This window comes from Trachinotus anak, unplaced genomic scaffold, assembly GCF_046630095.1.
Source record: "Trachinotus anak isolate AG129_WGS33_773 ecotype Australia unplaced genomic scaffold, CSIRO_AGI_Tana_v1 ptg000003l, whole genome shotgun sequence".
NCBI lineage: Eukaryota > Metazoa > Chordata > Actinopteri > Carangiformes > Carangidae > Trachinotus > Trachinotus anak.
This window is the reverse complement of record NW_027273854.1, coordinates 156,617-169,792: the sequence shown is the minus strand read 5'-3', so window position 1 is coordinate 169,792 and position 13,176 is coordinate 156,617. Positions and strand designations below refer to the sequence as shown.

General features: G+C 40.3%; 1 protein-coding gene across 1 annotated transcript; it reads right to left on the bottom strand.

The window, feature by feature from the left end:
* Positions 1-3,152: 3,152 nt before the first annotated feature.
* Positions 3,153-10,711, bottom strand: LOC139609317 (uncharacterized). Its single transcript, XM_071463711.1, has 5 exons — positions 10,354-10,711; positions 8,870-8,985; positions 6,869-7,828; positions 6,158-6,472; positions 3,153-3,615 (listed from the first exon to the last, which is right to left on the bottom strand). Exons 1-5 carry the CDS (start codon positions 10,410-10,412, stop codon positions 3,509-3,511), a joined length of 1,557 nt encoding a protein of 518 aa, XP_071319812.1. The 5' UTR covers positions 10,413-10,711; the 3' UTR covers positions 3,153-3,508.
* Between the last annotated feature and the right edge of the window lie 2,465 nt (positions 10,712-13,176).

The window sequence follows — 13,176 nt, the reverse complement described above, 5'->3', positions numbered from 1 at the left end:
CCCCCCACATGTCTGACCAGCTCTGACTCTGACTCACTTCACTTCTTTATCTGATCTCCTTCACTGATGAAACAGATGTAGAACTGAGTCCTGACACCGAGTCTCTACTGACCTGAAGCTTTAGTGGCGTCCTCTACTTGCTTTGGATAAAAGCATCTATCAACAGATGATTTAATATAAATGTATGATGTTACAGTGAAGTTGACCTTTGACCTTTTAGATCTAAAATACCATCACTTCAATTTATCCTCCCTTTGTGTTAAATTGTGTAATAATTAGTGTATGAACTTGTGAGTATGGACGGACAGATGGACAACCAGCAAACATGACACCTCTAGCTTTGGCTTTCACTGGCGTAGAGGCATAAAGATATCAAATTGACTTCTCTGCCCCATGTTCACATGACTCAACCGAGCCAAGTGTACACTCACTCTGGCTGGCCAGGAGTTTTCACTGTCGTTACAGAATGCAAGTCCTGAGTTTCACCATCACAAGCTGGGACCCAGTATGCCTACAAGTAAGCCAAGGCCTGCCACTCTGATATCAATGGTCACTCCAGTTAGTATCACTAATAGATCTAACAAAACATTTTTTATTGTCTATTCAAGCTGTCTAGATTTGTGCTTCTTGGTGATTTTAGTGTTCATGTTGACAATACCTTTGAATTTGTGTCTTTCAATCTACATGTAACAGGACCTACACACATCAGACTCTGGAACCTGTCTACACTCTTGGCTTAAACATGGATTCTGTCTTTTCTGATCAGAGTTGGCTTTTATTTGATTGTCAGAGTCTCCAGGTTTGGCTCATGTTCAGCCTGCTGTTACATATGGTTGTCCTTCACCCCCAATTCCTCATCTGTTAGTCAGTCAGCATGACCCGAGTGTCTCTTTGTTTGTTTTTCTGTTTCAGTTTGAACAATCTGAAACTGAAGAGTCTGAACTATCCCCTTTTTGTCTTTATAAACCTAAACCACAGAGTCTGTTTCAGTCTCCACCCCCAGGCCTGCAGCAGCTACTGAGATCAGGTACACCACCATCGCTGTTATATTATTAGTTAAGAAGGTATTAGAGCTGAAGTTAAGGAGATATTAGACCTGAAATTAAGGAGGTATTACTGCTGAAGTTAAGGAGGTATTGGAGCTAAATTTACGTAGGTATTGGAGCTGAAGTTAAAGAGGTATTAGAACTGAAGTTATGGACAAGGACAACAAGGTTCACTGAAGGGGAGGTTAAAATGTCCTAGATTAAGAAAACAGAAAACATTAAAAGATGCTGGAATGTCATGTTCAACTGTGTTTGTAGAAAATTATACACATGTAGGAACTTCACAGGTAAATGTTGGGTGTCCTGATTGTATTTTGTGCTGCTCAGTATTTTGCTTCACTGAAAGAAACACAAGTGACTACAAACGCATCATTAGTTTGAATTATTTTGTGTCTCTTTGAGTCTGGGGGTGTTGTCCCTCTGCAGGGGGTTTGGCTTCATGGTCTGTCCATGTTTATGACACGATTCCAGCCTATGTTGTTTGTGGTGCAGACATGGTGTTTCCTTGGTGGCCTGCCTCATTGCTGCTGGCTTCATTGATCCTTCTTCTCTATTGGACAACCTCCTCTGCTTGGTCACAAGACGCCTCCTCAGCTGACCTCTCTCCACTGTACAGGATCAGGAGAGATCTGCCTTTCCACACCAGATAGAAGGTCGCAGCATCCACACAGGTGGTCAAAGACTCCCTATCTGTTATCAAAGAAGTGCTTGGAAAGATTGACATCAAAAGGTTGTCAGGTGTGATGAAGGGCCTTTCCAACATTGCCAGCTTGGCTCCCGGGATGGGAGGCCTGGTCGCATGTCTGGAGGAAATTCAATGAGTTTTGTGAGAACAGTGAGTTGGTACAAAGTGAGGAGGAGAAACTACACCTGGCAGAGATATTCACCAACTACTATGAGAACACAGGATCTGAGGCCAGTGTGGCCAACCTCTACCATTACCTGATGGTCAGCAGCACGTCTCTCAGTGGAAACCTCAATGACCTCCTGAAGAAGTTCAAATGTGGTATTACTGATATTGGCAAATATAATTTATATTTTAGCAGTTTGCTGTGTAAGGGGATGGTGCTCAACCAGCTCTACTGGAATCAGATCGACTTTAACTCGTCAGGGAAAGAAGCTGAATAAGTGCAGATGTTCAAGAACATGTACGAGGCTCAGTTATCAGCTGTGGAGTTCAATCAGAACAACTATGAGGAGTACATGAAGAAGGATGTGGAGGAGATCAGCAAAGAAATCTGTCCCGACGACAAAAAAGCCATCGCTGATCAGGTGAAACAGATTCTGGACAAGAAGTTCAGCTGGTATAACTTGGTGGTGGTGGTGTACAACACAGACCAGGATAATCATCACATCTTCTACAGTATGATCAAGATCCCTGCAGGTAAGATCACGGTGGCTGTGGACTACTCTCTAACAGCAGAGGAGGCAAGTAAAGGAGAAGTAAAAGCCCAGAGGAAAATTTTACTGCTCAAACCTTGCTCTTCTACAGCTCGGGAGACAAACTTGAGATTCTCATCTCAGCCTCATTTTAGTTTCTATTTTGTCTAAAATGTTTCTCATATGTTTCTCCTAAAATTCACTAGGAGAAATAGGTGAGACAGAATAATTAGAGGGAGTCATACTTGAGACTTATGGGAGATACCTTGCTAATCTCAATTCAGTGTTTTTAATGGCTCCTTTATTTCTCCTTTGGAAAAGAAAATGAGCAATACTGGAGCTACTATGGAGCAATATGAGACACACACACACACACACACACCTTACAAATGCTGCAGCAAATAAGAAGTTCCATGTGAAGTTCTCCATGAAATCGTTGCCAGGATACAGACTAAACATCTTGAGGCACTTATAATAATATCAGGTGACTTCAATCATGTGACCCTCTCCTCCCACCTGACTGGATTTATCATTCTAAACAACACGGATCATCCACTTCATAACATCGTGATGGGCCTCTCTCTTGACTGCAGGATGGAGAGATATAGAAGATCTTTGTAACCACAACCACCAGGCTTTATAATTCTATAGCAAATAGCAGATGAGCTGACAGACAAATGAATTTCCCTTTTGGGATGAATAAAGTAATCTGAATCTGAATCAGAATCTTTATTAAAATTCAAAACAGCAGGACTCAATTGTTAATTACAATGACGATGAGTATTGTGAGTATTTCAAGTAGCTGCAGTAACGTTAACAATAACAAAGTTAACAATAAAGTTAACATTTAAAGACAGCAAAAGCTATTCTAACATTGTCATTATAAAATCTGAACAATAAATGTGCCTCTTTTCAGTAAAAATGTGTTTTTAAAACAGTAACAATGTCTCTACCAACTTTACACCAATGCACAACACTGAACAACTTCAAACACTGAACACAACATGCAGCATTTGCATACAAGGGCTTTTTTGAACATGGTCATTTCAACAAATGTCTATCAGTATGCCACATCCAATACTTTACAGTGTTGTGGCCCTGATGCGGCATTTGTTTATGAAGGCTTTTTTGACCTTACTTTTCTCCACTGGTGTCCATCCATCCAGTGTACTACAGCGCATGATGTAAGCTGCAAGAAGAAAGAAAAGAAAGCACAAATTACAAATTGCGTAATGTAACTGCAGTTACCACAACAGTATTGAGAGCTTTTTTTTTTTATTCCGATATCACAAAATTCACATTGAAATATCTCTATGGTTCACACAGGAGGAAATTCAGTAAAACTGTGAGGACACTGAAACAATCACAACGTTAAATGTAGCTATGTGATACATGGGGTTCCAACACTTCAGAAACTATGCCAAATTTGACCAGATATGTTGATGAATGTGAGAAGGGGCAGAAGAAAGAGAGAAAAACAAACTAGAAATAAAAACTAAAATTAGAACAAATTCATTTTTGAAAATAATTTGTGCTTCTTTATGTTGAAAAAGTTGATGGTTGGATGCATGTTAAGCAGTACTTGAGGAAGGTGAAGCATTGTTGAAAAACAAAAACATGTTGATGTTAAAACTGATTTTCTGGAGCTGCAACTATTAGTTGATTAGTTGTCAATTAATAATTAAATAAGGGGAACAAATCTGATTCCAGCTTCTTAAAGGCCCAACATAGAACCCTAGAACCACTTTAGGTTAGAGGCTCGGGTTGTGCCACAAACCCAAAGTGTCAGTATTGGACAACCTGGGAATGAGAATGATAGCTGATGATGGATAGCTGAAGTCACCCCCTTTGTGTTAACCCTATGGGACCTTATTTCTGGAAAAATATGTATTAGAGGTGTCACAATCTTGATTGTAAATTGGATACTGATCAAAATGACATCACAATCTCGAACTTCTAAATCATACATACATATACATACATACATATATCATACATACAATCATACAACATAGCATACTTGTCCACAGGCAACACAACAAATATGGCAGGACATCTCCACATGCATCATAAAGATGTAAAGATGTGAAGAGTGCACACTGCAGTTACAAAAAAGAGTAACTAGATGGCAGGTACCCTCTGACTTCTCTTTTGTTTAGTTATTTTCCAACTGACTGGTGAAACAAGTTATTGCTACATTATATTGTTAATAAATGATTTAAATTTGACAATAAGGCCTTAGGCGCCCTTTCGGGTTTAACTGGCAACCTCATTATGAAATGCAAACGCTTGACGCTGATTGGCTGCCTTTGCTGTGCTCCGCTGTGGAGCATCAAACGCTGGGAGTAGCCGGCTTGAAATTGTCCCAGGTTTGTAAAACAGTCCGGGGTGAAATGGGCTGAGCAAAGTAACAATCTTTGGTTGAATGTTGTGGGAATGTGATTAAAAATAAATAGCAGCCAAACATCTCGTGAATTCTATCGGTGGGAAGGTTGTGAAAAGTTTGAATGCCACTAGCACAGCCAGGAAGCGCACACCTCGGCACACGACTGCACATTGCACCTTGAACTTCGCGAATTTGGCTGCAATTTACTTGCCGTAGGGGGCGGGAAGGCGGGCGTATGCAAATTATTTCAAAGGGGAGGGAATGGAATGAGAGTGGGGGGGGCAGTGAGACACATTTTACGTCAAATGCAACCGTTGTTCAGATTGGCCCATTTTCTGGGGGCCAGTTCGAAAAGCGGAATATCTATGAAACAGAGATGTTCATAATACATAGCACTTTTTGTATGTTCTTGAATGTGGGTTGACTACAGTATTTGACAGAGACAAGGTAAGGTGTTTTTTGATTCTCTGTCTCCTTTAAATTAGTTATTATGGCATAAAACCAATGATTCTAGATTAGACTAATCTAAAAGTGGCATAGCCATCTATGCTAAAAGGGGAAAAAAGATCAAGAATAGAATGTAATCGTGACCTTAAAATCGAAAATCAAATCGTATACAGCATTTGGAGAATCGTGACACCCCTAATATGTATGGCAGTGAACAACGATAACATAACTTCTGATCCCATGAATTTAGTCATGAATTACACATGATGTTTGTTAATTTATATCTCTACAAAATGTTACCCGATTAAAGAAAAATAAGCATGAAAATAGTGAAGTATTTAGCAGTTTTGTGTGAAACTGGTCAGTAAACTAAATGTCTCATCTTACACAATATATTATATGTCAATAGTATCCACTTAGCTGTTTCATGCACAAATGTATCTTAGCTGATATGTTTTATGCAGTGAATCCTGTTCCTTTTCAGCTGGGAAGCAAAAGAACAAGCAAGACTCAATATACATGTGACTACATGCCGGAACAAAACACACATGCATCGTGTTAACGCTAGCTTCAGCAGCTCTGGGTAGCATGACGTCACTTGGGCAACTCTTGGGTGTGTAGTAACTGTAACTGTGACTTTTTGAGTTGTAAAGTTATATTTTAAATTGACAAACATATGTGTAATTCATGACACTATTCAAACAGGATCAAAAGATTAGTTGTCTCTTGCCGTTCACTGCCATACATATTTTTTCCAAAATAAGGTCCCAAGGGATCCACTGTGGGCGTGACTTTGGCTCTCTATATTGGGTTCCCACACATTTTTACTCATGAATTTCCACAACTTTTCCATAACATTTCCATAAATTTTTAACTACCAAATGAGCAATGTACTTACTTAGAATCCCATTGACTTTGAACTTATCCAGGACTGTCTTCCCATCTGGCACCTTTCCGTGTTTCCCAAACGCCACAGCATTTCGGCACTCCTCTGCAGTAAAGAATTCATCAAAAAGAAGATGGAACAAGCGAAGGCAGTCCTTCTTTGCTTCTGCATGGATTGCAGCCAGGCGGGTAGAGGACACGAAGAGGCCACTTTCTGGATACAGCTCTTGCTTCCCAGATCTGTTTTTTGGAGCCCCAACACCAGCCTGAGGTTGGATCTGTTCCACTTTGTCCAGAAAGCTTTTTAATGCCTCGAGGTGCTCACCACCTGTGACACAAAAGATGAATTACCTTACAGGGACACAGCAGCAATCATAAACTCAAGAAAAGGAAGAGAAAAGTTAAAAAAAAAAAATCAAAAGATTTCATGATGGGCTAAGATTTTTACCAAATTGTTTAAAGATATTAAGTTTTAGCTTAATCACCATATAACTCCCAGTGTCCAAAGTAACAAAATTTAGTAGAACTTTACAAATCAGAATTACAATTTAATGTTCCACAATTAATGACACTTGATTATTGTCCACATTATTTGCATTATAACTCATTTTACAGTGCATGTGTGTACTGAATAGCAATTGGGTACCTTAGGAAAATTGTGTGAGAAAAAAGTAATAGTGTTAAAGGAACAATTAATTGCAACAGAGAGACAAAATGTACTTACTTATACCACACAGCACATCCTGCAGTTTGGCCTTCTCCTCCACTAATTTTTCCACCTCTGCCTTGCATGCCCTGCATGGCTTCCATGATCTGTCTTCTGTTGATTCAGGTGAACTGAAACATGGTTCTCCACATTCTGGAAGTGGATCACGCTCGATGATGAAAGTATCTGCAGATGAGCTTGAAGTCTCATGTTCTGACATACTAGTCTGGCTCTGGTCCCCGAGAACAGCAGGTTTTTGGTGTGTATTAGGACTGTACAACATTTTGAGAAAGCTGTCTTTGGCTGTTACAGTAGGAGCTGGTGGCTGTCTTTGCTGATCCAAATCCACCAAAACAGGCTGTTGTGACAGGTCTGAAAATGTGGGCAGTGCCGTGTTAGGTTGGTGATGCTTTGGATACTGCGAAAGGTTGGAAAGATGTGTGACTGGAGACAGAGTGGGTGCATACTGGTGGAGCGGCTGGATAGGTGGATGCTGGTAATATGGATGCGTATGTGGCGATGCCTGGGAAACTGGAAGCTGGTACTGTGGCCAGGCAGTTACAGGCTGGTGCTGTGGCTGGATAAGTAAAGATGACTCGGTAGGTGGAGGTTGGTACACTGGCCAGGCAGTTGGAGGCTGGATGGCATTGTGGTCCACAGTATTTGGGTGATTCTGTGCAGAGGTGGACTGACCTGCTTGAGGTAGGGATGGAAGGTTGTAGAATCTTTGAGCAGCTGCATCTCTTTTTTTCATGTCTTTCTTTGTGGCCTTCTTGGCATCCACTGTCTTGTCAGCTGTTCCAATGAAGTCCACTGTGGCATCGTAGAACTTGTTGTCAGACCATCTTGCAAGTACTTCTTTCCCTGGCTTCAGATCTCTAAGGCAAGCGATGGGTCTATCATCTTTGCTTAGTATATCACAGACATTAAAAATCTTTGCTGTGTATCCATCTACAAAGGTCAAAAATACAAAAAGTCCTGAAAATGAACACAGAGAGACAACACAGAGATTTTGAGTAAACCAGTACAGGCTAAAAATCAATCTTACTTAAACATGCTACTATATCTTATTGGTCTCAATTCTAATCCTCTTCGACCTTAGCAAAGCTAAAAATTTATCTCTTCACTTTAGCTTTCAACTAGCATTAACTTTATTCTTTTTGCATTTGCTTCACACTTCTTCACTCATGTGACTCTTTTAAACATTGTATTTGATTTGTGCACTCTTTATTAATATTTCAGCATTTTACTGTAGTCACCTGGTCTTACTTTGTCTCAAATTGATGTGTTTTAAATAATGGTTTGCTGAAACAGTTCAGTAAATTGTCAATATATTTTAAAGAATTAAATTCTAAAATCTGCAATAAAGTGGTTTCTGTAGTTTCTGCAGGTATCAACAATTAGAGACCTATTTGCAATTTCATGCCTATCCTGGAAAAAAAGTAGTTACTTTTTCTAATGAGAATTTTATTTTATTGAAATAACATTTTTAAATCAATCTCCCAGCCCCAAATGTAGGGATAATTTGACCAATAGAGTTGTAAAATTCTGTCACTAAAACGTACACAATTTCAAGTGAGGGTTACTCTCCCTTTTCTTGACATTTCTTTAAAAAATCCTGTAAATCAATGTTTGTGCCTGAAGCTGCTAATATATTTATAATAATAATCCCAGTGATAAGAGACCAGAGACTGTCAAAGATTTTGGTTAATATAGTGTCCAAAGTAAGTTAAAAATGACAGTCACTTCAAAAATTAGCTAAGCCTGGGGCGCCCCAATGGCCGAGTGGTTGGGGCGTCGCGCGTTGGCACGTGCGCCTTGCGGCCGTTGCCGGTTCACGTCCCGACCGAGTCGATATTTGCTGCATGTCGTTCCCCCGCTCTCCTCCCCGTTTCCTGTCTGTCTCTACTGTCACTATCAATAAAGGCAAAAAATGCCCCCCCCCCCCCCCCCCCCCCCCAAAAAAAAAAAAAAAAGAAAATTTAGCTAAGCCGTGTAGTAAAATAATAACTCAATTACCATCTGAGTCATCTCTGGGTGAGCCGGGGTCTGGTTCATAAAAACCCATCTTCTTCGGTGGGTTTCGCGCTCTTTTAGGCATCTCTTTTTTAGTATTTCCTGCTGGGCCATCCATCCTGTTAAATACACAAAAGTACAACACATTTTAATTATTTAAAAAGGTGGTTCAATGTCTTATTTAGTTTTATCATGTCATTATATCTCATAATTTGGTACAGCAACTTGTTGATACCTTTGGATACACAGATTATGTTAATTTCACCATATCAGACTACTCAGGGACTGAAAAACATGATCTAAAATCCACCAGACAAACCACAGTAAGACACAAAGGCCTTAAAGGAACATCATAGTAAAAATCCAGGCTGTGACTTCTGATGTTTGGAGATTTCTGTAAGAATTGCACTTTTCTGGGATAAGTTGTTGGGCTCTTCTGCTCTGGACATTGCTCCTAAACCCCTGCTTATTGATAACATATCTTGGAAAGATGCACCTTCTCAATTCCCTACGTCTTGAGTTTATAATGTTAATAGGATGACCATATTTTGATTTCCAAAAAAGGAGGACACTTGGCTCCGCCTTGAGATACTTAAATGATACTCGAAGTTTACTCAAAGATGCCTTATAACTTTAATTTATTTAAAGTATGCCTCCTCTGTATGTATAACCAAGGATACAAATTCAGTTAGGCTTCTCAGAGGTGATTCAACATGCTTAATTATGCCTAAAATAATCTCTCTTTAACAAGTGTCAGTAGTGCAAAAATTAAATTTAAATATCTGCAATGAAATAATGATAGAAATAATGCCTCTTCTGTATTACAAAATCATTAACAAAATATCTCCTACTATCTTTTCAATGTAATAATGTAAATAATAAAACAGTAACCCCACAGAGATACTACTTTAACAAACAAAAAATATTACTTCAATCTTTAGGTTTTTTATTCTGTGTCCATGTGAGCTTTATTTGACATGGAAACATGAGTGCCAGTTTTGCATACAGTGCACTTCGTCTCCCATTAGTCCCGACCGGGATGGTACACTGGGATTTTTTCTAGCAGTAGCAGAGTAGCAGAGCTGCCCACATGGACGCTTCTAGAGGATGACGTCACACGCAACAAAGTACCATATTCTGTGCAAAGCGCCAGTCAATTTGAAAATGAAAACCGGACATTTTCACGAATTTATATTTTTTTAAAAAACCCAGACGCCCCGGACAAGATGTGACAAGACGTGAAAAGTGGACATGTCCAGGCAAAAGAGGAAGTTTGGTCACCCTAATGATAAGTTAAGTTAACAGTTAAGGTTAGCTAACCTTAACAAGTTCATGGCCACATGTGGTCCGGGCTTATAGCCTCACTAGCTAGCTACCACTATTTGCCACATATGCCGACCAGTTTCTTCAAAAAAGTATCAGAAACACTCGCCATCTGCACTTTACAAAGTTTTACCCAAATTACGTTTGACAAAGATGTAGCTTACCTTCTTTTTCGTCCTGTGGCGGTTCCTTCTTCCTTCATCCCTCCCGCCCGCAACTCCATACCTTAATTTAAGGCAGGACTTAACGTCGTTAAGGCAACCCGATGTCAATTAGCCAATCATGATACAGCATTTGAGACTGATGGCGCTCTCTACCAATGAAATGTTGACGTTGGAGCTGCATCATCTACAGATTTCAAAGTTCACAACTTTTTTGCGCCAAATGCAGCTCGTTGATGCATAAAGAAAACAAAGATGCAGCTCCTCCGGTGAGTGGATAAAGCTAAACTTTTTCTAAAGAATAAGTTTACTTAATAATTTTCTTTATAAGTTTAGTTTATTTTAGTTAGCTTTGTAAACATACAATACATTTCAATTATTTCTTGAGTTTTGTAATGACTAGTTTTTGTTTTTATTTTTATTTCAGTTGACTGAAATTATTTTTTACACATTCATTATTTCTATATCATATTATTTCGTTTTCATTAACTTTTTAAACTGTTGCCATGGCGCCGCGGATGGCTGCCTCTGTGTTTTGGTGCCAAGGACTATGATGGTGAACTTCTACACCTCCATCATTGAGTCCATCCTCACCTCCTCCATCACCATCTGGTACGCTGCTGCCACGGAGAGGGACAATAACAGACTGCAGCGTATCATCCACTCTGCTGAGAAGGTGATTGGCTGCAATCTTCCATCCCTCCAGGACCTGTACGCCTCAAGGACTCTGAGGCGTGCAGGGAAGATTGTAGCTGACTCCTCCCACCCTGGACACAAACTCTTTGTGACACTCCCCTCTGGCAGGAGGCTGCGGTCCTTCAGGACCAAAACCTCTCGCCACAAAAACAGCTTCTTCCCATCTGCTATTAGCCTCATCAACAAGGCTAGAGAGCCCCACTGTTGCTGATCAATTGCACCAATCACCAGAAAAAATTCCTTGTATGTGAAAACATACTTGGCAAGTTCACCATCATAGTCCTTGGCAGGTTGAACTTCTTCAATTGCCTCAGGAAATACATCCTCTGCTGAGCTTTTTTGATGAGGGAGCTGATGTTTAGCTCCCATTTGAGATCCTGTGTGATGGTGGTTCCCAAGAAGCGAAAATGCTCCACGGTAGCCACGGGGGAGTCGCACAGGGAGATGGGGGTGGGTGGGGCTGGGCTCTTCCTGAAGTCCACTATCACGGTCAGTCTCCCACCTGTAGGCAGACTCATCGCCATCAGAGATGAGTCCAATGAGAGTGGTGTCGTCTGCAAACTTCAGGAGCTTGACAGGAGCTTGACTGATGGCTGGAGGTGCAGGTGTTGGTGTACCTAACCCAGTACAGTTCAACAGCACCACAAATTACAGCGTCCAAAATAACCATTCAAGTAAATTATCACCTCTCTCAAACAGATTCAATAAAATATTAACATTTTAATCCACATGAAGGGAGGATTTATAGCAGGATTTCTCATATACTGCATTCGTTTTACCCAGGTATGCCTAATAAAATTGCATGTGAGTGTTAAATATTTTAAATGTATTATTTTTCTCTGCAGGACACACAAGGACTGGAGAACAGAGGTAACAAATGTGCAAAAATGTAAACAACTAACTCTGTTAGACATGTAGGAAATTGCATGTTGTAAAGCTTTAAATGGAAAGAAAAGAAAGAAAGACAGAAAAGTTAATGTATCCAATAAATCACTGTTACTGATGTGAGACTTGCAAACCTCACTTGGTTTGTCAAGGTTTTACTGGCAGTTCAGGTGACTATAACACTTCAGTAGTCTAGTAATTAGTAATGTGTTTAGCAGAAGTATAATGAAAAATAAACATGTCAAGACTAGTAAGCCATAAATGCACCAATATTGCTTTTTGACAATTGGTGTAAATGACTCATTGCTATAAGAAAACACATTTTCTAACATTTTGCTAAATATATTTCAACTTTTTTTTTTTTCTTTTCTAGAATCAACAAGCACCGAGCAAGAGACCAGTTCCACTAATCTGGAAGCTGATGACGTTGCTGATGTGGAAGACTCTTCAATCACAAATTTGTGTGACCTCCATAACGCAAACCATACATCCCAGTGCTATGGACACACAAGTGAGATGCATCACTCTGGACTTAATGTTGAATCAGAGCCTGAACAGCCTTTTCACATAGATACATTTGTTGATCACCTACCTGAATTTGTTGAAGAAGGGACTTTAGATGAAAATGTGTTATTCGATAATGACCTGTCATTGGATGATGATGACCTATCATTTGAGGACGGTTTAGAGCTAAACCAAGATGAGGGAACAGAACCCAAAAGCTCTACAAACACTGTAGATCATCCATGATAACCTTGGAAGCCTCTCTCCGCACTGCTCTCCAAATCTAAAATCATGGAATTGGTCAACTGGTCTCTCAACGCAATTGACAGGATCTTCTCGACGAGAAGCCCGGGTTCGGGGGAACCTGTCTGCCCTGGCGGAACGTACCCCGCTGGCTACATGAGGGACTCCTGGGAGGACTGGAGGGTCGGGTGCCTGGCGAGTCTTTCCGTTGAGGACATCGAAGATCTCTATATATTCGGAACTGTGATATCAGGCTTTCTGCTGATTGGATTAGGCATTGCCCTGGTGTATCGGAAAATTCGGAAGACGGTGACAGCAGTCCAAATCCCCACGCTGCCCGACATAATTGATGGAGTGAGTAAAGCTGTAAGCACTCAGACTGTGATTGTGAACCGCAACTTGGGAACCACCTTGGAAGGAGCTGTTAATGCTCAGACTGTGGTCATAAATCGCAACATGGGTCACATCTTGGAGAAGCTTGCAGCTTTGGAAAGGAGA